The sequence below is a fragment of the Salvelinus namaycush genome, chromosome 26 (assembly GCF_016432855.1).
Source record: "Salvelinus namaycush isolate Seneca chromosome 26, SaNama_1.0, whole genome shotgun sequence".
NCBI lineage: Eukaryota > Metazoa > Chordata > Actinopteri > Salmoniformes > Salmonidae > Salvelinus > Salvelinus namaycush.
In genome coordinates this window covers 35,032,690-35,059,349 of record NC_052332.1, presented here as the reverse complement: position 1 = coordinate 35,059,349, position 26,660 = coordinate 35,032,690, and the positions used below count along the sequence as shown (strand labels likewise).

At 45.7% G+C, this 26,660-nt stretch overlaps 1 protein-coding gene across 1 annotated transcript; it reads left to right on the top strand.

Moving 5' to 3' along the window:
• On the top strand, positions 1-5,745 carry LOC120021213 (homeobox protein CDX-1-like). The gene is made up of 3 exons (XM_038964875.1): positions 1-418; positions 5,312-5,460; positions 5,563-5,745. The coding sequence occupies exons 1-3, from the start codon at positions 1-3 to the stop codon at positions 5,743-5,745; spliced, it is 750 nt and encodes a 249-aa protein (XP_038820803.1).
• Positions 5,746-26,660: the final 20,915 nt, after the last annotated feature.

The following is a 26,660-nucleotide window of genomic DNA, read 5'->3' as shown; positions in this document are numbered from 1 at the left end:
ATGTACGTGAGTTATCTTTTGGAGAAGGACACCAGCATGTACCCAAATTCAGTGCGACATCCCAGCCTAAACTTGAACCATCAGAACTTTGTTCCCGCACCTCCGCAGTATTCGGATTTCAGCGGATACCCTCAAATTCCTGGGATTAACAATGACCCTCACCACAGCCAGACTGGGGCCTGGAACCCCGTTTACGCACCGCCGACCCGGGAAGACTGGTCGCCCTATGGGCCAGGGACAGGACCGTCCACATCTAATCCGGGAGCAATTGGCTATAGCCCCCCAGAGTTCTCTCCAGTCCCACAACCCGGGCTTCTCCCGTCGTCTATCAACTCATCTGTAGGTCAGCTCTCTCCCATTTCTCAGCGCAGAAACCCTTATGATTGGATGAGGCGGAGCGCGCCACCGGCAAATTTAGGTAGGTTATTTCATACATTTTTGTAATCAAGGAGTGTATCATTTTGTTGTCCATAAGACCATAGAAAATACAGCGTGAATCATAAAATATGTATTAAATTAAACGTACCTGTAGCAAAGCACACACTTATATGAAATTTAATGTGTCAAATTCAGTGTCTTTGGTCCATTTTTTCTGAAACCACAGATACTGAAATACTGTAGGCTATACGCAGTCTTGAGAGGACAAAGATCAACCAGAACAACTGCGCTTACAAATGCGTGCACCTGTTCACTGAATTCAGAGACGAATTCATGATTCAACTCAGAAAGAAGGAATACCAGGTTACCTGGCTGTCGCTTGGTTGTTCATAGCTGATGCATTCGTCAGTATGTATTTGTTCAATCCCATCAAAGTATTTGACATTGCATATTGTTTACTGACATAAACGTTATCTCGCGCGGCCATCAGCATAGTTGGTCCTCTCATGCTCACTATTATTTTGTGAACTCCTGAATCACACCTCACATGCGTCATAAATTAGTGGTATTATCTCGTGAGTTTTATGGTTATAATATGGCCTATGTAATGTATTTACAAGTTGAGGGTAAACCAGGGTATGCAATTTAATTGCATTACATTAAGTGCTCAATGATTATGCTTATGGTTATAATTGCCTGTCATCGTGCAGTAAAAAGTAATAGGCTAGTATAGCCTATAAGTCATAATATAGTCTAGGCTATATAAATTACTTTATTACCATGTTCATGATATTCTTCGAATTCATATTTGATTTTGTCTGGTGTAGCTTATAGACTTCACAATTATGTTATGCTCCTCTTATTATGTGAGCAATCCCTCGTCCCCGGATACATTTCATAATGTTATAGGATTGTTTCATAATATCAATAAGAATTCTCTAGTCAGTTGAGACGGCTTAACCTGGAAGTGATCAGATGAAAGAAACCGTCTGGGGTTTTGAAGATCTTGTTATGCAAATTAGGCCGTTGGTTGTCTTCTTGTATGTCGTAGGGCTCTAGAATTGTTTGCTATGTTGTAATTCTTTGTTAGCCATTATGTCTCTTGGCAGGAGTTCTTGTTGTCGATTTACTTTGATGTCGCTCGCTTTGTTCACGCTTGTCCTCCGCTAGACCTTCCTTATGCCTCCTAATGGCCAGCTGATATAATACGTCAGGCATTGACATCATATGACATGACATTTATGAAAAATACATATTTTACTGAATTCAATTGAATGCGCATGGAAGCACATTGGTGTACTGTTCCTACACATTTATTAACTCACTTGCTGTATATGCCTGTATTTGAGCTTGATCCTCTACCGCCCTCAAACTCAACTCTGGGTCTCCAAGCCAGTTCCACTGCTCTAAGGCAGGGGTGTCAAACTCATTCCACTGAGGGCCTAGTGTCAGCTGGTTTTAATTTGTTTCCTTTCAATTAAGATCTAGACAACCAGGTGAGGGGAGTCCCTTACTAATCAGTGACCTTATATCATCAATCAAGTACAAGGGAGGAGCAAAAACCCGCAGGCACTTGGCCCTCCGTGGAATGAGTTTGACACGTGCTCTAAGGCCTCTACCTGAGACCCTCAAAAGGCCTACACATGTCCCAGCATCTTGGTTTGATGGACATTTTGGACATAAGTATGTCATCAGTTCAAGCAAGCAGGCCTATTTCACAGGAGCCTACACACAAGCTGCTTCAGGTCTCACTGATGATCGCTAAATAACTGCTACTGAATTTGCAAGCATGCAGTTTGAAGCCATGTGAATCCTAGACCAAACTGGCCATCCTAGTGCCAAAGAGTGAGATGACTATACGGTGCAATCAAAAGTATTCAGATCCCTTGATTTTTCCCACATTTTGTTAAGTTACAGCCTTATTCTAAAATGTATTAAATATTTTTTCCCCTCATCAATCTACACACAATACCCCATAATGTTAAAGCAAAAACAGGTTTTTAGAAATGTTTGCAAATGTATACATTTTGTTGTTGTTGAAATATCACATTTACATAAGTATTCAGACCCTTTACTCTACTCTGCACATTGTTGAAGCACCTTTGGCAGCGATTACAGCCTTTAATATTATTGGGTAGGATACTACAAGCTTGGCACACCTGTATTTGGGGAGTTTCTCCCATTCTTCTCTGAAGATCCTCTCAAGCTCTGTCAGGTTGGATGGGGAGCGTCACTGCACAGCTATTTTCAGGTCTCTCCAGAGATGTTCGATTGGGTTCAAGTCCGGGCTCTGGGCCACTCAAGGACATTCAGAGACTTGTCCGGAAGACACACCTGCATTGTCTTGGCTGTGTGACCAGGGTCATTGTCCTTTTGGAATGTAAATCTTCTCCCTAGTCTGAGGACCTAAGCACTCTGGAGCAGGTTTCCATCAAGGATCTCTCTGTACTTTGCTCCGTTCATCTTTTCCTCGATCCTGACCCTGCCGCTGAAAAACATTCCCACAGCATGATGTTGCCACCACCATGCTTCACTGTAGGGATGGTGCCAGGTTTCCTCCAGACGTGACACTTGGCATTCAGGCCAAAGAGTTCAATCTTGGTTTTATCCGACCAGAGAATCTTGTTTCTCATGGTCTGAGGGTCCTTTAGGTGCCTTTTGGCAAACTCCAAGTGGGCTGTCATGTGCCTTTTACTGAGGAGTGGCTTCCGTCTGGCCACTCTACCATAAAGTCCTGATTGGTGGAGTGCTGCAGAGATGGCTGTCCTTCTGCAAGGTTCTCCCATCTACACAGAGGAACTCTGGAGCTCTGTCGGAGTGACCATCGGGTTCTCGGTCACCTCGCTGACCAAGGCCCTTCTCCCTCGATTGCTCAGTTTGGCCAGGTGGCCAGCTCTAGGAAGAGTCTTGGTGGTTCCAAACTTTTTCCATTTAATAATGATGGAGGCCACTGTGTTCTTGGGGACCTTCAATGCTGCAGAAATGTTATGGTACCCTTCCCCAGATCTGTGCCTACGGACAATCCCTTCGACCTCATGGCTTGGTTTTTGCTCTGACATGCACTGTCAACTGTTGGACCTTATATATACAGTTGTGTTTCCAAATCGTGTCCAATCAATTGAAGTTACCACAGGTGGACTCCAATCAAATTGTAGAAACATCTCAAGGATGATTCATGGAAACAGGATGCACCTGAGCTCAATTTCGTGTCTCATAGCAAAGGGTCTGAATACTTATGTAAATAAGGTATATATTTTTTTAAATATAAATTTGCTGAAAATTCAAAAAAGTTTTTTTGTTTTGTCATCATGTGATATTGTGTTAGATTGACAAGGAAAACAAATATTGAATATATTTTTTGAATAAGGCTGTAACGTAACAAAATGTGAAAAAAGTCAAGGGGTCTTAATACTTTCCGAATGCACTGTAAAAAGCTTTTCTCTTTGTATAGAAAACCCACCAGAAATCAAATTGTTGTCAGTGCCTGGGACCACTTATGATTAACAGAGGCAGCAGGAGCACAGACTTGGGGCTGCCATAAATGTCCAGTTCACTGCACCTAATGGGCCTGGCCGGTTCAAAAATACATGTTTAACCCACATGTATCGTTCCAGTTCATGCGGTTATCTGGTTGTCCCAGACGAGGAGTTTTATGGTCCATGTTAGCGATTAACTCTAGACAAGAGCCATGTCACTTTATCATATCAGCCAGCTGACCATTCATTCTCATGAACGTCTCATTAACCTCCACCGCTAAACCATTTTATCTTAGCAGCCATCAGTGACATCGTTACACAAGTGCAGTGCTGCAGATTGTGTGTCAACCGCATTCTCTACTTATACAAAGTAAACATTTCCACTTCTTAAAACTTTTCACGTTTGGATTCACGTCATGGGTTCTTGAATGCTTTGGTATTTTTGTTGATGGTTCCAGCAAGGGAGACTATTATCAGACTGTTGAATATTTCCGGGTCCTCTACATTTTTTTTTTTAAGATGCTTTGACACCTGCCATTCAGATTAAATGCTTATGTACAGTCTCAGTTTGCCCATTGGAAGCCTCGTGACGCAAACCCTGTTGTCGCTAGTGATGGGAGCCACTCCAATCAGTACAGTGTTTCATTAACGCAGTATGGAGATTGTATGTGTCAATACCCCCGTAGACATGCACCTCAGACGCCGTCCATTTGGGAGTGGTCCGTCTGTGTCAACATGGTAATTAGAAAACAACGGTCATCAGAGAAGAGGTAGCTATTATGAATCAGGAGGTGAAGAGAATCAATTAGGGGTCGATGGGAGCAGGAGGGTGTGTTCTGTGTTTCAACAGCCTAATGGTGTGGATAACTCTCTGGTCATCAGGCCGGGCCTGGCGCCTTTACAGGCAGCCCCTCCCCCTCTCAGCTCACACATTTTAATCTTTAACTTGGTTGCTGCTGCTGCACTTAGGTCCCTCGTTCACTATGGACAGAATGAAGTGACTTTTGATTTACGGTACCTAATTAAAAAGACTAGCTGATCTCAGAGCTTTGCTAGTTCATCTGTGTGTGTTTTAGTGAGAGGTTTCATGTATGAAATGAAGCAGAAACCACATTTTCACAGATGTCGTTCTCATCTTTATTTACTCATCTAATATCGGTTATTTACGGCATGTAAGTTAATGTGAAATCTGATTGTAGCATTAGCCCAGTCGTCCTCCCATTATGACCAATGCAGGTGAAGCCCTACTGAGAATCACATCTCAATCTTATGCAAATTTCTGTTCAGCTAGTTTTTGCTACGGATTTGAATGGCAAACAATACGGACAGGGTAGAAATTCTATTAACATAACGTCTGTTAAAGTTAAAATAAACATAGAAGTCTTTTTTTCCCTAATCTCTACGTTACACACACAATATGAAGGTTGAATGATGACCATACTGTAACCCTGTTGCAGGTGGTAAGACACGAACGAAAGACAAGTACCGGGTGGTGTACACAGATCACCAGCGCTTGGAGCTGGAGAAGGAGTTCCACTATAGCCGCTACATCACCATCAGGAGGAAAGCAGAGTTGGCCACCTCTCTCTGCCTCTCAGAACGACAGGTCAGACACAACACCACAGCAAGCAGTCTCTCTCTCTCCCTCTCTCTCTTTTAGTAGACCAGCCACAGAGCACTTATCTCCAATCTTTTGTTTATTCCACAGGTGAAAATCTGGTTTCAGAATCGGCGCGCCAAAGAGAGGAAAGTGAACAAGAAGAAGATGCAGCAGCCTCAGGCAGCGTCCACAACAACACCTACTCCACCCAGCAATGTTGCCATGGTGACCAGCAGCAGTGGTGGCCTAGTGTCTTCATCCCTACAAATGACTATCAAAGAAGAATACTGAGGACGACGGTCTGACGTGAAGAAAAAAAAATACTTTGGGCCATGTCTAACCTGCGATAGAGACCCCCAGTCAACAGCTTGAGTAACATGGGGACAAGGCAAATGCAGGGGTCAACACCTACTGAGAAAAAATATATGTAAAAGACTGGCTGCTGTTTCCTGCGCTTTTGTTTTTGGAAAAGGACAAGACAGACCAACACGAACGTTGGCTGTGTGCAATAGATTACGTGCTGCGGTTTCGACGAACGGTGGTGATTCCACGTCGAATCATCGGGAAATGGATAGAAAATGAATGCCCATGTTCTGTGATCAGAGGCGATAGGACGGCCACCCGCTGTGCACATGTTCATCTTGGTCCGTCTTGTGAAAGAGAGACAAAGAACTGAGAAAGAGAAAAGCTATAAATATATATAAATATTAAACTGTTGTCTTTTACTGTTATCATGGCTTCTATTGTTTCTTCTGCTGATACTGGAAATACCTGGAAATGGTTCTGATCCCACGCAATAATAATAATACGTGTATATTTTCAAAGTAATTTGTATTAAAAGCTTTATTGTAAAAACTCGAGCTCATTCTTTATAGTATGGAAATGGAAGATAGTTGGAGCGCATCTTCAAACTATATATCTTTTCCAAAAAAGTTTTACAACATGACTATCTGTCACACATTTAGGATTACATCATTTTAAAATCATCTACAACGTGAAATCATACTTTAATGTTTTACAAGGCTAAGTAAGTTTGACCATAAGCTAACTGCTCACTACATATGCTTTTTAGAGGCACTAAAGTGACAACTGTGAACATACAGGAATTGCTGGGATAAACATCATTGAAGAAATATGATTGTAGATGACACTTCATCTCGGAATCAATATAATTTGAGAAAGTTAAAGAAAACTATGTACGTAATCATTGTGTTTGGTCTTGTATGTGTTATTTTGTATCATCGTGGTGTGGGGCTTTGAAAATCATCAGGTTAGAGGAGACATTAAAAAGTGGTGCAGTGGATGAAAGTGACAATGAGACAGACAGCGCCAGAGACAATGAGACAGACAGGGCCAGAGACAATGAGACAAACAGGCTCAGAGACAATGAGACAGACAGGGCCAGAGACAATGAGACAGACAGCGGCAGAGACAATGAGACAGACAGGACCAGAGACAATGAGACAGACAGGGCCAGAGACAATGAGACAGACAGGGCCAGAGACAATGAGACAGACAGGGCCAAAGACAATGAGACAAACAGGGCTAGAGACAATGAGACAGACAGCGCCAGAGACAATGAGACAGACAGGGCCAGAGACAATGAGACAGACAGGGTCAGAGACAATGAGACAGACAGGGCTAGAGACACCTCACCTAGGAGCCATGACTGTTTGCACAGTAAAAGTGAGTGGCGGGATAAGGAGCGATAAGGAGTGGCTTCAGGAGAATTGAGCAGTTTTAATATCATGTCTATCCTTCTACCTGTTATAACAACCCTGTGACAGAATGTTCACCTCTCTACCAGTTATAACAGCCCCGTGACATCATATCTACCTCTCTAGCTGTTATAACGACCCCCGTGACATCATGTCTACCTATCTACCTGTTATAACAGCCCTGTGACATCATGTCCACCCTTCTACCTGTTATAACAGCCCCATGACATCATGTCTACCTCTCTACCTGTTATAACAGCCCTGTGACAGAATGTTCACCTCTCTACCAGTTATAACGGCCACGTGACATCATGTCTACCTCTCCAGCTGTTATAACGACCCCCATGACATCATGTCTACCCGAGTGAGTGGCGGGATGACATCATGTCCACCCTTCTACCTGTTATAACAGCCCTGTGACATCAAGTCTACCTCTCTACTGCCATGTGACATCATGTCTGCCTCTCTACCTCATCATGTCTTCCTCTTTACTTGTTATAACAGCCCTGTGACATCATGTCCACCCTTCTACCTGTTATAACAGCCCTGTGACATCATGTCCACCCTTCTACCTGTTATAACAGCCCTGTGACATCATGTCCACCCTTCTACCTGTTATAACAGCCCTGTGATATCATGTCCACCCTTCTACCTGTTATAACAGCCCTGTGACATCATGTCCACCCTTCTACCTGTTATAACAGCCCTGTGACATCAAGTCTACCTCTCTACTGCCATGTGACATCATGTCTGCCTCTCTACCTCATCATGTCTTCCTCTTTACTTGTTATAACAGCCCTGTGACATCATGTCCACCCTTCTACCTGTTGGGGCGGCAGGGTAGCCTAGTGGTTAGAGTGTTGGGCTAGTAACCAAAAGGTTGCAAGTTTGAATCCCCGAGCTGACAAATCTGTCGTTCTGCCCCTGAACAAGGCAGTTAACCCACTGTTCCTAGGCCGTCATTGAAAATAAGAATTTGTTCTTAACTGACTTGCCTAGTTAAATAAAATAAATAAATAACATCCCTGTGACATCATGTCTACCTTTCTATTTGTTATAACAGCCCTGTGACATCATGTCCACCCTTCTACCTGTTATAACAGCCCTGTGACATCATGTCTACCTTTCTACCTGTTATAACAGCCCTGTGACATCATACCCACCCTCTACCTGTTACAACGGCCCGCGGTGCAAAGGCACACTGAGGATGTCTGTGGCATCTACCCTGCTGCATCACACACAGCACCTAGCTATTTGCTAATCTCGTAACCAAAGACAGGGCGCGGCGTCCAAAGTGCAAGGTGAGAGAGGCGGTGAGTAAACAGAGTAGGAGGATACATCTACTGGGGAACATCTCCTGACCCCAGGCCAGGGAGGAGCACAGCCCTGGGATGAGACTCTGACCCCAGGGAGGGGCATGGTGGGGGGGTGTGATTCTGACCCCAGGGAGGAGCATGGTGGGGGGGGGTGATTCTGACCCCAGGGAGGAGCATGGTGGGGGTGTGTGATTCTGACCCCAGGGAGGAGCATGGTGGGGGGGGGGTGATTCTGACCCCAGGGAGGAGCATGGTGGGGGGGGGTGATTCTGACCCCAGGGAGGAGCATGGTGGGGGGGTGTGATTCTGACCCCAGGGAGGAGCATGGTGGGGGGGTGTGACTCTGACCCCAGGGAGGAGCATGGTGGGGGGAGGGGGGTGATTCTGACCCCAGGGAGGAGCACGGTGGGGGGTGGGGGGGTGACTCTGACCCCAGGGAGGAGCATGGTGGGGGGGGGGGGGGTGATTCTGACCCCAGGGAGGAGCACGGTGGGGGGGGGGGGGGTGACTCTGACCCCAGGGAGGAGCATGGTGGGGGGAGGGGGGTGATTCTGACCCCAGGGAGGAGCACGGTGGGGGGTGGGGGGTGGGGGGGGGGTGACTCTGACCACAGGGAGGAGCATGGTGGGGGGGGGGGGGGGGGGGGGGGGGTGATTCTGACCCCAGGGAGGAGCACGGTGGGGGGGTGTGATTATAAACTGTACAGGTAGAGTCAATACTGTCTCATTTGGAGTTCTATATTAGCAACCAATGTCAGAAACTCTCTTTACAGTGTCCTTAAACACACTAAGGTATGCTTTAGTCCTGCCTCAAAGATAAGAAAGGCCTATTTGAATGATGAGGGCCAAACCAGAGTGTAGTTTGTATGTCTGACAGAGGCGGTATTCACTGTTTTAATGTAGTATATCTAACACACTCTATATAATAAATCTACCTTATACATATTTTTACAACCATAAAAATGTATCAAGAACCTAAGTCAGCTACCTCCTCTCACTGAGGCAAGGAATTAAATTAAATACATTTAAATATCAATCATTTGTTATTCGTCTCTATACCCAGACTTGACAACCCAATGTGGAGTGACACTTGGTTAGGACAAAGCATTTCCTGTTGTGAGTCAGGTCTTGTTTGGATGCATGGACATTGTAAATGACAATGGTTGTGACCTTTGTCCCTCAGCTACATTTTGCTTCAAACACCACGGGTGCTATCAGTGAGATAGTATGTGCTGACATGGTTCTGTACTGTCTTTGATTTCAGTGCCCTCCTGAACACCAGGAAGTACCTCCAGAAAGAGTCATCTTGAACTTGAGCCTGAACCCACTGCCAGGCCGCACAAGGGTTGTACCGACAGTTATTTGTAGGTGGGGTTGTTTTTTTCTCTGGTCTCCAGGAGAAAGTATCTGAGATGTATCAGCCTTCCATCTAAACACTAAAGACAAGAAGAAAGGACTAGATGATGAGTATGTTGCTGAGAGGCTGGCCTTGCCACAGAAACACTGGTCAGCACCATTAGGGGCATCATCATAATAATGGTGCTATTGTTGGTTTATGTAATGGTATCAGAACATGATAATCATTTGGTCCCTGGCATGAAGTAAAAATGATGGCTCTAGGATTTAAAGGAAGCTGCTAAAAACTATTATTGATATATATATACATTTGAACACATTTGTAATAAGGCTTTTTCTTTTTCAGTGGTGTCCCCCTCCCCCCACCACCCCAGGTAAACATAATAATTTGTATAAACAGGTGCTTGCTCTTAGTTCCATCAAGGCTGTAAATTTTACTGGGGTAATGCTGTAAAAATGTCCTCACCACAGTAACAGAGTTATGTTTGTTGAGAGAGTCTGATGCTTTGATAGTATAGGACATGCCGAAAAGCTGCTTATGGAGACATGTTTAGAACACGTACAAATAAATAGGCCTACCACAGCCAACGGTCGTGAGTGTAGCTTTACTGTTCAAATATCAAGATGGCCGCCCACAACTCAATTATCTCTCATATGCTAACAGAAACAATGATTTAAAAATTAAATCAGTTAACTTGAAACAAAATCAACTCATTTATGTGCTATATATGCTCTCAACAAAACTGAAAAAAATAGTTACTAAAGTGTCCTGCAACTAACCTTTCTCGTGGATCAATTTCAAATGTAATTGTTAAGATATAAGTGCCATCATCAGAATGGAATCTGTTTACAGACAATCAAAGAAGGGAATGTTTCATAATTTACGTAAACAGACAATTCATTTTAGCAAATAAAAGAAACCAAACAGAGCAAAAAACTCTTGCCACCTTCAATAAAAACCAATTGCCTCTGCAGTGCTGATTCTTACTTATATAGCCACGTGTTTATGGGGCAGTTTTACCATAAACTTTCATTTACAATATACTTACTGCCTCCTAATATCCTCTATGTTGGTCAGATGCATTCTAAATAAACACAGAAGCTGTAAAGTAATAGTAGGCAGAATGGTGTCAGTGCAGTAGCTGTCTATAAATGCCAGATATGCTGTAAGTGCCCTTGTAAGGTAAACCTTTTAATTGAGACTACTGGTATTCCGGAGCACATGCCTGCATGTTGAAATACCAATGAACACAGAGACTCAGAGACTGAACAAACCTTAGATTAGATTTTAAAAAAAAGGAAGATAAATGGCACAATACTTTAAGGTAGCTCATCATTTAGAAAAATTATACGAATGAGGAAATAAGATATATTTTTTACACACCCATGTTGGTGAATATATGAAAATAGAACGTTTCACAGACATTTACACAACGTATTTTACACCAGATCGTTTATAGCAACGTCAGGACCATTCCATCAGCAAGACTGTAGTGTGATTGTAGTGTGTCAATTGCATGGGGCCTAATTAGGGCCAGAAGCCGTATATACCGTCAGCCTCTATCAGTAAGAGATGTTTGGCAGACAGTGATAATCAAGGTCCCTGTTCCTCTCCTATCAGGTTGAATAGACATAATGCTACGTTATACATTCGCAGTGGTCATTTGTTATGATCCAGCCAATATTCGGGACTGTTATGATCCAGCTTAGCTACATGACTGTTGTGCAAGAACAGACTGGAATATGTTCCGCGATTCATCCGATGGCATTGAGGAGTTTACCAGATCAGTCACCAGCTTCATTAGTAATGCATTGATGACGTCGTTCCCGCAGTGACCAAACATACATATCCCAACCAGAAGCCATGGATTACATTACAGAACCCAATCCCAACCAAGTTCATGTTAGGCAACTCTGGAGATATGGGGCTTACGAGTGACATACAAGGGCTAGTAAAAGGTGAATGTTTAACCAATGAAAAGTAAAAGGAAGTAAGTCATCAAGTGTGTCCTCTAAGGTCTGCACGTCAGTTGGCTATTCAATTTAGTACCATTTCAGTTACAGATATCAGTATGCTCACCACATTACAACAAATATCACAATTATATGGCATATGGAAAATATATGGCAATATTAATATACATTTTTAAATAAAGGGCAAATTGGACATGGCATTGTGCACGGTCTCTGGTTGCAATGTGGACTTTTTGGCTTTGCAGAGTGGTAAACTCAGTGACCTCAAGTGAGACAGACTTGAAAATGCCTCGTGGCACTATTGACAGACTTAGCTTTTGCCTGGGTAATTAACCTTTGTCTTGTTGATCATTTTGACGATTTCGACATGACATTACAGAACCCAATCCCAACCAAGTTCATGTTAGGCAACTCTGGAGATATGGGGCTTACGAGTGACATACAAGGGCTAGTAAAAGGTGAATGTTTAACCAATGAAAAGTAAAAGGAAGTAAGTCATCAAGTGTGTCCTCTAAGGTCTGCACGTCAGTTGGCTATTCAATTTAGTACCATTTCAGTTACAGATATCAGTATGCTCACCACATTACAACAAATATCACAATAAAAACACAATTTGCCCATCATTACTGCTTAAATGTTTTATTGAGCTCGGTTGACATCTTCACACAAGTTATTTGAAAAGTCTCTTCATCTCAGATTTCCCAATTAACATTTACAATGAACATTCCCTTTGCCGAAATTCTCGGTCATGTTCAATTGATGACCATTGTCACCCCTTCTACGCTTAATGTATAGAGTGGTTGTCTTGTTCAGGTGTGAAGAACGTCACGTCAGGCGGTAAGTGTGGCAAAGACACTGAGATGTCTGAGAATCTCTCTAGCTGGGTTCTAAACCTGTGTTTATGCCTGACCATTTTCTAAATCGGGCTTCCCCTGATCTAGGCAGAGGATCCAGCTGTGATGAAAAGAGAGGAAGTGGAATCCTACATCTCGTCTCCATTTATACAGTACATTTACATCCTTTGTTATCTGGGAATTACAAGGAGCTCCATAAAGACGGTCTCTTCTCGTGGTTTCCCTTTGACTTCATATCTGTAGGCATTTCTTTTGATTTTACTTACAGTATAGAAATGATTTACTTTTCTATGGTCTTATTCATTATCATATCCTGTGTTGGCGAAGTTTAAACTGTGATGGGAAATCATGCATCGGACAACATGCATTGGAAAGAAGAACATTCCATACTCTTCCATGGGTTTAGATGCATTCTGAAGTCTGATAACTCTATAGGTAGACTATGGATCAATACATGTTAACAAGAACAACACACAAAATGAGGGAGCATTCGTAGCACATCTGTGTTTCTGTCGGCTCCATGAGCTGGAGTTCCTCCTAACCTCCTATGACCTGGTGTCAAAGTTCACACCGCATCACTGAACTAGCCTGGTCAGTCACACTTCACAGCTCCCTGGATAGGGTGAGGCCCAGAGGAACAGTGGTACTACAGTTTACTGTAAGACGCTATGGTGGGAACGGGACACTACATTCAAACATGGCGATTAGCATTGCTGATCCTGCTATGTTCTGGCTTTGTCTTTCTGCTAAAGCCTGTGAATGAAGTCTGTGATTATGGGCTGTCATTATCAGGCCAGGGCTGTCAGTCTAGTGTGAATTGGCCATGGCAAGCCTGATCCCAGGGCTGTCATTATCAGGCCAGGGCTGTCAGTCTAGTGTGAATTGGCCAGGGCAAGCCTGATCCCAGAGCTGTCAGTCTAGTGTGAATTGGCCATGGCAAGCCTGATCCCAGGGCTGTCAGTCGAGTGTGAATTGGCCATGGCAAGCCTGATCCCAGGGCTGTCAGTCTAGTGTGAATTGGCCATTGCAAGCCTGATCCCAGGGCTGTCAGTCTAGTGTGAATTGGCCATGGCAAGCCTGATCCCAGGGCTGTCAGTCTAGTGTGAATTGGCCAGGGCAAGCCTGATCCCAGGGCTGTCAGTCTAGTGTGAATTGGCCAGGGCAAGCCTGATCCCAGGGCTGTCAGTCTAGTGTGAATTGGCCATGGCAAGACTGATCCCAGGGCTGTCAGTCTAGTGTGAATTGGCCAGGGCAAGCCTGATCCCAGGGCTGTCATTGTCAGGCCAGGGCTGTCAGTCTAGTGTGAATTGGCCATGGCAAGCCTGATCCCAGGGCTGTCATTATCAGGCCAGGGCTGTCAGTCTAGTGTGAATTGGCCAGGGCAAGCCTGATCCCAGGGCTGTCAGTCTAGTGTGAATTGGCCATGGCAAGCCTGATCCCAGGGCTGTCAGTCTAGTGTGAATTGGCCATGGCAAGCCTGATCCCAGGGCTGTCAGTCTAGTGTGAATTGGCCATTGCAAGCCTGATCCCAGGGCTGTCAGTCTAGTGTGAATTGGCCATGGCAAGCCTGATCCCAGGGCTGTCAGTCTAGTGTGAATTGGCCAGGGCAAGCCTGATCCCAGGGCTATCAGTCTAGTGTGAATTGGAAATGGCAAGACTGATCCCAGGGCTGTCAGTCTAGTGTGATTTGGCCAGGGCAAGCCTGATCCCAGGGCTGTCAGTCTAGTGTGAATTGGCCATGGCAAGACTGATCCCAGGGCTGTCAGTCTAGTGTGAATTGGCCATGGCAAGCCTGATCCCAGGGCTGTCAGTCTAGTGTGAATTGGCCATGGCATGCCTGATCCCAGGGCTGTCAGTCTAGTGTGAATTGGCCAGGGCAAGCCTGATCCCAGGGCTGTCAGTCTAGTGTGAATTGGCCAGGGCAAGCCTGATCCCAGGGCTGTCTGTCTAGTGTGAATTGGCCAGGGCAAGCCTGATCCCAGGCCTGTCAGTCTAGTGTGAGTTGGCCAGGGCAATCCTGATCCCAGGGCTGTCAGTCTAGTGTGAATTGGCCATGGCAAGCCTGATCCCAGGGCTGTCAGTCAAGTGTGAATTGGCCAGGGCAAGCCTGATCCCAGGGCTGTCAGTCTAGTGTGAATTGGCCAGGGCAAGCCTGATCACAGGGCTGTCAGTCTAGTGTGAATTGGCCAGGGCAAGCCTGATCCCAGGGCTGTCATTATCAGACCAGGGCTGTCAGTCTAGTGTGAATTGGCCATGGCAAGCCTGATCCCAGGGCTGTCATTATCAGGCCAGGGCTGTCAGTCTAGTGTGAATTGGCCAGGGCAAGCCTGATCCCAGGGCTGTCAGTCTAGTGTGAATTGGCCATGGCAAGCCTGATCCCAGGGCTGTCAGTCTAGTGTGAATTGGCCATGGCAGGCCTGATCCAAGCGCTGTCAGTCTAGTGTGAATTGGCCATTGCAAGCCTGATCCCAGGGCTGTCAGTCTAGTGTGAATTGGCCATGGCAAGCCTGATCCCAGGGCTGTCAGTCTAGTGTGAATTGGCCAGGGCAAGCCTGATCCCAGGGCTGTCAGTCTAGTGTGAATTGGCCAGGGCAAGCCTGATCCCAGGGCTGTCTGTCTAGTGTGAATTGGCCAGGGCAAGCCTGATCCCAGGGCTGTCAGTCTAGTGTGAATTGGCCAGGGCAATCCTGATCCCAGGGCTGTCAGTCTAGTGTGAATTGGCCAGGGCAAGCCTGATCCCAGGGCTGTCAGTCTAGTGTGAATTGGCCAGGGCAAGCCTGATCCCAGGGCTGTCAGTCTAGTGTGAATTGGCCAGGGCAAGCCTGATCCCAGGGCTGTCAGTCTAGTGTGAATTGGCCAGGGCAAGCCTGATCCCAGGGCTGTCTGTCTAGTGTGAATTGGCCAGGGCAAGCCTGATCCCAGGGCTGTCAGTCTAGTGTGAATTGGCCAGGGCAAGCCTGAACCCAGGGCTGTCATTATCAGGCCAGGGCTGTCAGTCTAGTGTGAATTGGCCAGGGCAAGCCTGATCCCAGGGCTGTCAGTCTAGTGTGAATTGGCCAGGGCAAGCCTGATCCCAGGGCTGTCAGTCTAGTGTGAATTGGCCAGGGCAAGCCTGATCCCAGGGCTGTCAGTCTAGTGTGAATTGGCCAGGGCAAGCCTGATCCCAGGGCTGTCAGTCTAGTGTGAATTGGCCAGGGCAAGCCTGATCCCAGGGCTGTCAGAGCTTGTAGTGGTGGTTCAAACTTTTTCAATTCTGGTGAAAACAGGGCAAATTAATTGGTTAAAAAAACAAACTTGTTAAAACCAACATTTAATCATGATTCAAAAGGCAATTTGGCCTGAAACGAGCCATACGTATTTCCATGATTTTACAAACCCTTTATTTAATAGTAAAAAATGAATAAACAAAGAATGATGTAATTTGACCCCAAAGTTCACTCTGGGTTCCAGGTGACTTATCCACTGTCCTTTGATGCGGTGTCTGCCGGTCCTTTGACAAAGGCAAGCCTGCGATAAGTAGCCTTTTCTTTGCGGTCGTTATGTTTTACTGCCGATTGTTAATCAGTTTCTGAGACGGCAACAATGGGCTACAGCCACGTTGGATTTGACTGAAATGGAGTGTTTCTGTAAACTACCCGCCAAGCCTGAGGAGGTCAAGGCTCTGTCAATCTTCCCTCCTCAATGAGGTGGAGGAAGATGTGCACAGAGTTGTCGTATAAAAGCAAGTGTCATATTTGAAATGTTAGGCTATCCGGCATGTCAGCCACTGTCAATAAGATAGAGGGGGGTATTCTGGGAACTACACATTATCTATTTCAAGACAAACACAGATAACTAGAAAAACAGATTAATAACAAGCAAATATGACTATTGTTGCCCGCAAAAACTCCAAAGAACATTTTGAGATTTTTAATAACAAAGAGCTTCTGGATATCAGAACAATGATTACTCACCTCCAACTGGATGAATAATTTATCTTTAATGAGTCTGACGCTAAGGATATACTACCATCCGTCCTATTGGCCAACATGCAATCATAAACTGGATGAGCTCCGTTTGAGACTATCCTACCAACAGGGCATTAAAAACTGGAATATCTTGTGTTTCTCCGAGTCGTGGCTGAACGACAACATAGATAATACACAGTTGTCTGGGTTTTCCATGCATCGGCAAGACAGAACAGCTACCTCCGCTAAGACGAGGGGTAGTGGTCTGTGTTTATAACAGCTGGTGCACCATCTCTAATTTTTAGGAAGGTTTTGCTCGCCTGAGGTAGAGTACCTCATGATAAGCTGTAGACCACACTATCTACCAAGAGAGTTCTCATCTATATTTTTCGTAGCTGTCTATTTACCACCACAAACCGATGCTGGCACTAAAGCCGCACTCAACAAGCTGTATGAGGCCATAAGCAAACAAGAAAATGCTCATCCAGAAGCGGCGCTTCTAGTGGCCGGGGACTTTAATGCAGGAAAACTTAAATCCTCATTATATAATTTCTACCAGCATGTTACATTTGCAAAAAACTATAGACCACCTTTACTCCACACACAGAGATGCATACAAAGCTCTGCCTTGACATCCATTTGGCAAATCTGACCATAATTCTATCCTCCTGATTCCTGCTTACAAGCAAAAACTAAAGCAGGAAGTACCAGTGACTCGCTCAATACGGAAGTGGTCAGATGAAGCGAATGCTACGCTACAGGACTGTTTTGCTAGCCCCGACTGGAATATGTTCCGGGATTCATCCGATGGCATTGAGGAGTTTACCAGATCAGTCACCAGCTTCATTAATGAGTGCATCGATGACATCATCCCCGCAGTAACCAAACGTACATATCCCAACCAGAAGCCATGGATTACAGGCAACATCCGCACTGAGTTAAAGGCTAGAGTTGCCGCTTTCAAGGAGGGCGACGCTAATCTGGATGTTTACAAGAAATCCCGCTATGCCCTCAGACGAACCATCAAACAGGCAAAGCGTCAATACAGGACTAAGATTTAATCTTACTACACCGGCTCCAACAGATGTGGCAGGGCTTGCAAACTATTACGGATTACAAAGGGAAACACAGCTGTGAGCTGCATAGTGACACAAACCTACCAGACTAGCTAAATGCCTTAAATGCTCACTTCGAGGCAAGCAACACTGAAACATGCATGAGAGCACTCAGAGCATGCGCGGACCAACTGGCAAGTGTCTTCACTGACATTTTCAAACTCTCCCTGACTGAGTCTGTAATATCTACATGTTTCAGGCAGACCACCATAGTCCCTGTGCCCAAGAACGCCAAGGTAACCTGCCTAAACGACTGTAGCCATGAAGTGCTTTGAAAGGCTGGTCATGGCTCACATAAACACAATCATCCTGGAAACCCTAGACCAACTTCACTTTGCATACCACCCCAATAGATCCATAGATGAAGCAATCTCACTTGCACTCCACACTGCCCTTTCCCACCTGGACAAAAGGAACACCTATGTGAGAATGCTGTTCATTGAGTACAGCTCAGCGTTCAACACCATAGCGCCCACGAAGCTCATCACTAATTTTTTATTTTATTTATTTCACCTTTATTTAACCAGGTAGGCAAGTTGAGAACGAGTTCTCATTTACAATTGCGACCTGGCCAAGATAAAGCAAAGCAGTTCGACACATACAACAACACAGAGATACACATGGAGTAAAACAAACATAGTCAATAATACAGTAGAAAAATAAGTCTATATACAATGTGAGCAAGTGAGGTGAGATAAGGGAGGTGAAGGCAAAAAAAAGGCCATGGTGGCGAAGTAAATACAATATAGCAAGTAAAACACTGGAATGGTTGATTTGCAGTGGAAGACTGTGCAAAGTAGAGATAGAAATAATGGGGTGCAAAGGAGCAAAACAAATAAATAAATAAATACAGTAGGGAAAGAGGTAGTTGTTTGGGCTAAATTATAGATGGGCTATGTACAGGTGCAGTGATCTGTGAGCTGCTCTGACAGCTGGTGCTTAAAGCTAGTGAGGGAGATAAGTGTTTCCAGTTTCAGAGATTTTTGTAGTTCGTTCCAGTCATTGGCAGCAGAGAACTGGAAGGAGAGGCGGCCAAAGGAAGAATTGGTTTTGGGGGTGACCAGAGAGATATACCTGCTGGAGCGCGTGCTACAGGTGGGTGCGGCTATGGTCACCAGCGAGCTGAGATAAGGGGGACTTTACCTAGCAGGGTCTTGTAGATGACCTGGAGCCAGTGGGTTTGGCGACGAGTGTGAAGCGAGGGCCAGCCAACGAGAGCGTACAGGTCGCAGTGGTGGGTAGTATATGGGGCTTTGGTGACAAAACGGATTGCACTGTGATAGACTGCATCCAATTTATTGAGTAGGGTATTGGAGGCTATTTTGTAAATGACATCACCGAAGTCGAGGATTGGTAGGATGGTCAGTTTTACAAGGGTATGTTTGGCAGCATGAGTGAAGGATGCTTTGTTGCGGAATAGGAAGCCAATTCTAGATTTAACTTTGGATTGGAGATGTTTGATGTGAGTCTGGAAGGAGAGTTTACAGTCTAACCAGACACCTAGGTATTTGTAGTTGTCCACATATTCTAAGTCAGAGCCGTCCAGACTAGTGATGTTGGACAGGCGGGCAGGTGCAGGCAGCGACCGGTTGAAGAGCATGCATTTAGTTTTACTTGTATTTAAGAGCAATTGGAGGCCATGGAAGGAGAGTTGTATGGCATTGAAGCTCACCTGGAGGGTTGTTAACACAGTGTCCAAAGAAGGGCCAGAAGTATACAGAATGGTGTCGTCTGCGTAGAGGTGGATCAGAGACTCACCAGCAGCAAGAGCGACATCATTGATGTATACAGAGAAGAGAGTCGGTCCAAGAATTGAACCCTGTGGCACCCCCATAGAGACTGCCAGAGGCCCGGACAACAGACCCTCCGATTTGACACACTGAACTCTATCAGAGAAGTAGTTGGTGAACCAGGCGAGACAATCATTTGAGAAACCAAGGCTGTCGAGTCTGCCGATGAGGTTGTGGTGATTGACAGAGTCGAAAGCCTTGGCCAGGTCAATGAATACGGCTGCACAGTATTGTTTCTTATCGATGGCGGTTAAGATATCGTTTAGGACCTTGAGCGTGGCTGAGGTGCACCCATGACCAGCTCTGAAACCAGATTGCATAGCGGAGAAGGTATGGTGGGATTCGAAATGGTCGGTAATCTGTTTGTTGACTTGGCTTTCGAAGACCTTAGAAAGGCAGGGTAGGATAGATATAGGTCTGTAGCAGTTTGGGTCAAGAGTGTCCTCCCCTTTGAAGAGGGGGATGACCGCAGCTGCTTTCCAATCTTTGGGAATCTCAGACGACACTAAAGAGAGGTTGAACAGGCTAGTAATAGGGGTGGCAACAATTTCAGCAGATAATTTTAGAAAGAAAGGGTCCAGATTATCTAGCCCGGCTGATTTGTAGGGGTCCAGATTTTGCAGCTCTTTCAGAACATCAGCTGACTGGATTTGGGAGAAGGAGAAATGGGGAAGGCTTGGGCGAGTAGCTGTGGGGGGTGCAGTGCTGTTGACCGGGATAGGGGTAGCTAGGTGGAAAGCATGGCCAGCCGTAGAAAAATGCTTATTGAAATTCTCAATTATAGTGGATTTATCGGTGGTGACAGTGTTTCCTATCTTCAGTGCAGTGGGCAGCTGGGAGGAGATGTTCTTATTCTCCATGGACTTTACAGTGTCCCAAAACTTTATTTTATTTTTATTTATTTTTTTATTTGAATTTTTACCCCCCTTTCTCCCCAATTTCATGGTATCCAATTGTTAGTAATTACTATCTTGTCTCATCGCTACAACTCCCGTACGGGCTCGGGAGAGACAAAGGTCGAAAGCCATGCGTCCTCCGAAACACAACCCAACCAAGCCGCACTGCTTCTTAACACCTCCAACCCGGAAGCCAGCTGCACCAATGTGTCGGAGGAAACACCGTGCACCTAGCTACCTTGGTTAGTGCGCACTGCGCCCGGCCCGCCACAGGAGTCGCTGGTGCGCGATGAGACAAGGATATCCCTACCGGCCAAACCCTCCCTAACCCGGACGACGCTAGGCCAATTGTCCCGGTCGCGGCCGGCTGCGACAGAGCCTGGGCGCGAACCCAGAGTCTCTGGTGGCACAGCTAGCGCTGCGATGCAGTGCCCTAGACCACTGCGCCACCCGGGAGCCAGAAATTTTTTGAGTTTGTGTTGCAGGAAGCAAATTTCTGCTTGAAAAAGATAGCCTTGGCTTTTCTAACTGCCTGTGTATATTGGTTTCTAGCTTCCCTGAAAAGTTGCATATCACGGAGGCTGTTCGATGCTAATGCAGAACGCCATATGATGTTTTTGTGTTGGTTAAGGGCAGTCAGGTCTGGAGAGAACCAAGGGCTATATCTGTTCCTGAGCTAAGCTAAGGACCTTGGGACTAAACACCTCCCTCTGCAACTGGATCCTGGACTCCTTGATGGGCTGTCCCCCAGGTGGTAAGGGTAGGCAACAACACAACTGCCACGCTGATCCTCAACATGGGGGCCCCTCAAGGGTGTGTGTTTAGTCCCCGCCTGTACTTCCTGGTCAGCCACAACTGCGTGGCCAAGCACGACCCCAAAACCATCATTAAGTTTGCTGACAACACAACAGTGGTAGGCCTGATAAACGATAAGACAGCCTATATGGAGGAGGTCAGAGACCTGGCAGTGTAGAGCCAGGACTACAACCTCTCCCTCAACGTGTGCATGACAAATGAGCTGATCGTGGACTACAGGAAAAGGAGGGTCGGACATGCCCCCATTCACATCGATGGAGCTGTAGTGGAGCGGGTCGAAAGCTTCAAGTTCCTTGGTGTCCACATCGCCAACAAACTATCATGGTCCAAACACACCAAGACAGTTGTGAAGAGGGCACAACAACACCTATTCCCCCTCAGGAGACTGAAAAGATTTGGCATGGGTACCCAGTTCCTCAAAATGTTCTACAGCTGCACCATCGACATCCTCCTGACTAGTTGCATCAGCACCTGGTATGGCAACTGCTCGGCGTTCAACAGTAAGGTGATACAGAGGGGAGTACATCACTAGGGCCAAGCTTCCTGCCATCCAGGGCCTCTATACTAGGCCCCAAAAAAGTTGTCAAAGAGTCCAGCCACCCAAGTCAAAGACTGTTCTCTCTGCTACCGCACAGCAAGCGGTACCAGAGCACCAAGTCTATGACCAAAAGGTTCCTTAACAGCTTCCACCCCCAAGGCGTAATACTACTGAACAATTAATCAAATGGCTACCGGGGATAATTGCATTGACCCTCCACCCATTTTTTTTTTACTGCTGCTGCTACTCGCTGTTTATTATCATTTTACCTCTACCTACATGTACATATTACCTCAATTACGTCGACTAACCTGTGCCCCTGCACATTGACTCGGTACTGGTACCCCCTGTATATAGCCTCATTATTGTTATTTTATTGTGTTACTTTATTAAATATTTTCTTAACTCTTATTTTCTTAAAACTGCATTGTTGGTTAAGGGCTTGTAAGTAAGCATTTCACAGTAAGGTCTACACCTGTTTTGTTTGGAGCATGTGACAAATAACGTTTGATTTGATTTGACTGGTAAATTGTTTTTGAGAAACAAGCGAGTTACTCTGAATGCTTATGTTGATATATCCACCATCTTTGATGGGAGGAATCAGTTAGAAACAATGTGTGTAGAGGAAGATATGAATAATAAAAACCCATTTTAATTAATTATTCCAGTCTTCCCTGCGTGGTAACAGATGAACAGTGGAGAGCAATGTAATGACAGAACTCTGATCTCTGTGGCTGGCTGGCTGAGGTTTATGGCCCCTCAGTCTGCTAATTAACCACCTTAACAGGCCTTTAATAGCTGGCCCTGACTTGCCCTCTGTCACTGAGCTGCCGAGTAATCCAAGCACAGCCCCACCACACACAGTCATATTTGAGGAACGGAGGTTATATCTACATCTATGGTAATTATTAACTGACCAATAACCAACCCCTCTAATTTCCATGATCTTCTTCCTACAACTTTTCACTGACCGTTGTGTCTTTGTCTGCTGCTACAGATACCACACTGAACAATATTATTGTTATAATCACCATGAAATAGCTATGAAGTAAATGAGACTGCTTCATGCTGAACCAGCCCTTCAAATGTCAGTTGTTCAGTTTGTCTTTCACTCCTTACATCATTATTCCTGGTTTAGCAGGTGATTCTAAGAAGAGTCCAGTTAACCTGAGAACAAACTCCTGTTTTACTGTTGACATGTTACTGGTGGACTGCCCCACTGGCTAATACAATGGTACCAATGGACCTCATTGCAATCTTAAAGAACAACCCAAAAGCTATCTTTTGTTATTTGTTTCATTAGTCCATTGTTGATATAGTCCCAAAATGTTTTGTATGTTAGCAATCAAGATATATAACTTAAAAAATACAGAACTACAGCCAGAATGAATCATATGATGCATCATATTATGCTGCACGTTGCATCATATGGGGACTCATTTTGGGACTATATCAACAATGGACTAATGAAAGAAGTACCAAAAGTTCGTTTTTGGTTGAGTTATCCTTTAAAGCCTCTAGTGAGAATTCCATTGTGCTAGGTGAGAATTGTAACACCAGGTTTTAAATGCATGGGAATCCCCCATATGTTTCTGCTGCCTAGGAGGGATTGGATTTGAATAGGGCATTTCTTGCAATAATATGTGACCGATTCTGTGCTGCAGAAGAAAAGATGTCAAATAAATGTAGCCGTTTTTCCCTGTACGTATTCTGTTTTATTTAAGATTGCCAAGATTGTGGCTCATGGGTACATATTTGAAGCTAGATGATAATGATATTAACCTGCCGTCAACTTCACCATAGGTAGCCCGAGTGGTTGTATGACAAAAAAGATGGGGGCAATTGCTTCTGTGTCGATTACAGACAACTGAACAGTCGTGGACAATCTCTGTTGTGCCCAATCAATCTACACAGGGGATACAGGCAAATTGAAGTAGATCCATCCATCCAGTATAGAGAAGACAGCTTTAAGGCTACCAGTTCTTTGGGGCTCTACCAGTTCTTTGGGGCTCTACCAGTTCTTTGGGGCTCTACCAGTTCTTTGGGGCTCTACCAGTTCTTTGGGGCTCTACCAGTTCTTTGGGGCTCTACCAGTTCTGTGTGATGCCGTTTGGTCTCAAGAACGCACCTGCCTCATTTTAGTGATTGATGAATAAAGTACTATGAGGGCTAAAAGACTGTCAATTATTCTGCACAGCTGAATGTTTATTTAATGCTGTACCCCGCTCAAAGAAAGTCATTTGTCAATTTCCATTATCAGCACTGCTGTACATACATCTACATAGAGAGTGAGTATACACCCAGCTCCTATAAGTCAGTGGCGATTTTAGCATGTAAATCTCAGTGGGGCAAACTCAACAAAACCTTTTTTTATGTATGCCAGCAAAGCCTCTACACAACACAACACTAAAACATCACATTAATTTCACTATAACAGGGACAAAAGGTGTCCACAAACTGTTAGGGCCTACATAAAGCTGTCCCAACAGCAAAGCTTTCTTTTCAGCACCATGGAGTGAATCCTTACCATCTCTGTGATAGTCAGTCTCATACAAACTTGAACCCAGCCACAGAGAAACACAGCAGGCAGAGGTGAGGATAAATCCAGAACATTTACTGAAGCTTACACAGCAAAACAACAAAGCACTGGCACATGAATCACTAAACAAAACAAGAGACCTGAGCAACCGACCTAGTCCACAAAGGACCTAAATAGTCATACACCAGGTGAACCCAATAAGCCCAATCAGGCTCAACTGGACACTAGAAAACATAAGGGTGCCCTCCAGTGGCACCCTCAGGGAGTACACCCCAAGGTGACCTCTGACCTGTGACAGGACCCCCCCTCAAGGAACGGCTCCCGACGTTCCACCAGGAGTAGCAAAACTATGACGGAGGTCCCGAATGAGTCCGGGGTTCAAAATGTCCCGGGCTGTAACCCAGGAACGTTCCTCAGGGCCATAACCCTCCCAGTCCACGAGATACTGAGTCCCCCGCCGGATCTGGAGAGGATGCGTCGCACCGTGTAGCCTGGCAGTTCCGCTATCATGTGAGGTGGAGGTGGAGGCAGAGTGGCCGGAACCAGAGGACTGAACACCACAGGCTTGAGTCTGGAGATGTGGAAGGTGGGATGGACCCTTATGGACCGGGGAAGACGAAGACGAAGGCCACAGGATTGATGTGCCATAGAACATTGAATGGCCCATCATATGAATGGCCCACCACGAAGGGAAGAGAAGGATCCGCATGAACGAGAATGGGTGCAGAAGAAATCCGACGTTTAAGGTCCTGGAACGCCCTCTCCGCAGCAAGGGTCCAACATACATGTCTAACTGAGCCCTTGGTGAGTGTTGTCAATGGTGCCGCAAAGCACTAAAGTCTCTCACAAATCTCCAGTAGAAATGAGCAAAACCCAAAAAATGCTGAACTTGCTTGACCGTGCTGGGCCGCGGCCAGTTGATCACCGCTCCTACCTTTTGGGAGTCCATCTATACACAGCCCTAAGACATGATGTACCCCAGGAAGAAGATCTAAGGAACGTGAAACTCACACTTTTCGGCCAAGTGATGAGCGAGGAGTCTTTGAAGAATCTGGCGGACATGTTGGACATGTTCAACCATGGACTTGGAGAAGATGAGGATGTCATCCAGGTACACAAACACGAACTGGTGAAGGAAGTCGCGCAGCACATCATTAACCAGGGCCTGAAAAACGGCTGGAGCATTAGAAAGTCCAAACGGCATGACCCGGTACTCATAATGTCCATAGGGAGTGTTGAACGCTGTCTTCCACTCGTCTCCCTGTCTCATGCGCACCAGATTGTATGCGTTCCGTAAATCCAATTTAGAAAAAAACGTAGCTCCCTGGAGTCTCTCAAAAGCTGATGACACAAGAGGGAGGGGGTGACGGTTCTTGGTGGTAATGTTATTTAGCCCCCGGTAATCGAAACAGGGACGTAATCCCCCATCCTTCTTCCCAACAAAGAAAAAACCTGCTCCTGCAGGTGAAGTGGACGGCCAAATAAAATCAGCTGCCAGCGACTCCTTAATGTAACTGTTCATGGCTGCAGTCTCTGGACCTGAGAGAGAATACAGCCCTCCTCTCGGAGGAGTAGTGCCTGACAGGAGGTCGATGGCACAATCGTAGGCCCTGTGAGGAGGTAGTTTGCTGGCCCTTTGTTTGCTGAAGACCTGACCCAAATCCCAGTAATCCCGAGGTACGCGGGAAAGATCAGGCTTGTCATTCCCAGCCCGAGGAACAAGAGGATTGGAAGTCTCCAGACGAGCAGGGCCGGAAAGGTGTGGAGAGAGTTGCTGGCAGGTGAACTGGCATGAAGGATTTCATCCCAGAACTCTTCACGAAGGCCAGTCAATTTGGGGATTATGGGTGGAAAGCCACGGATGTCCAAGAACCAGAGGACGCTCAGGAGAGTCCACCAGATGTAACTGTATAAGCTCCACATGATCATCCATAACTCGTAGCTGAGTAGGCATGGTGAGTTGCTTCACCTTCCCAGACCCTAGGGATGGACCATCCAGCACAGTGACCGACAACGGAGTGTCCAGCTTGGTGAGGGCAGCCTCTGTTGGCGAGCTAGTGTGCGGTCCAGAAAACAGCCAGTAGCCCCAGAGTCTATGAAAGCAGGAATGTCCAACTGCCCATTGTCCCACCGCAGGTTGGCCGGAAGCACGGTGCCGTGTTGGCAACAGGAGACTGTATCCGACTCGCCAGTATTCTCCCATCTACTGACGAGTCATCCCATTTCCCGTCAGCTCGGAACAGGAAGCACGGAAATGTCCAGACTGTCCACAGTGACGACACTGTTGCTCGTTAATCCTGCGCCTTCTCTCCAGAGCGGAAAGTCTGGTGCTTCCCAATTGTATCGGC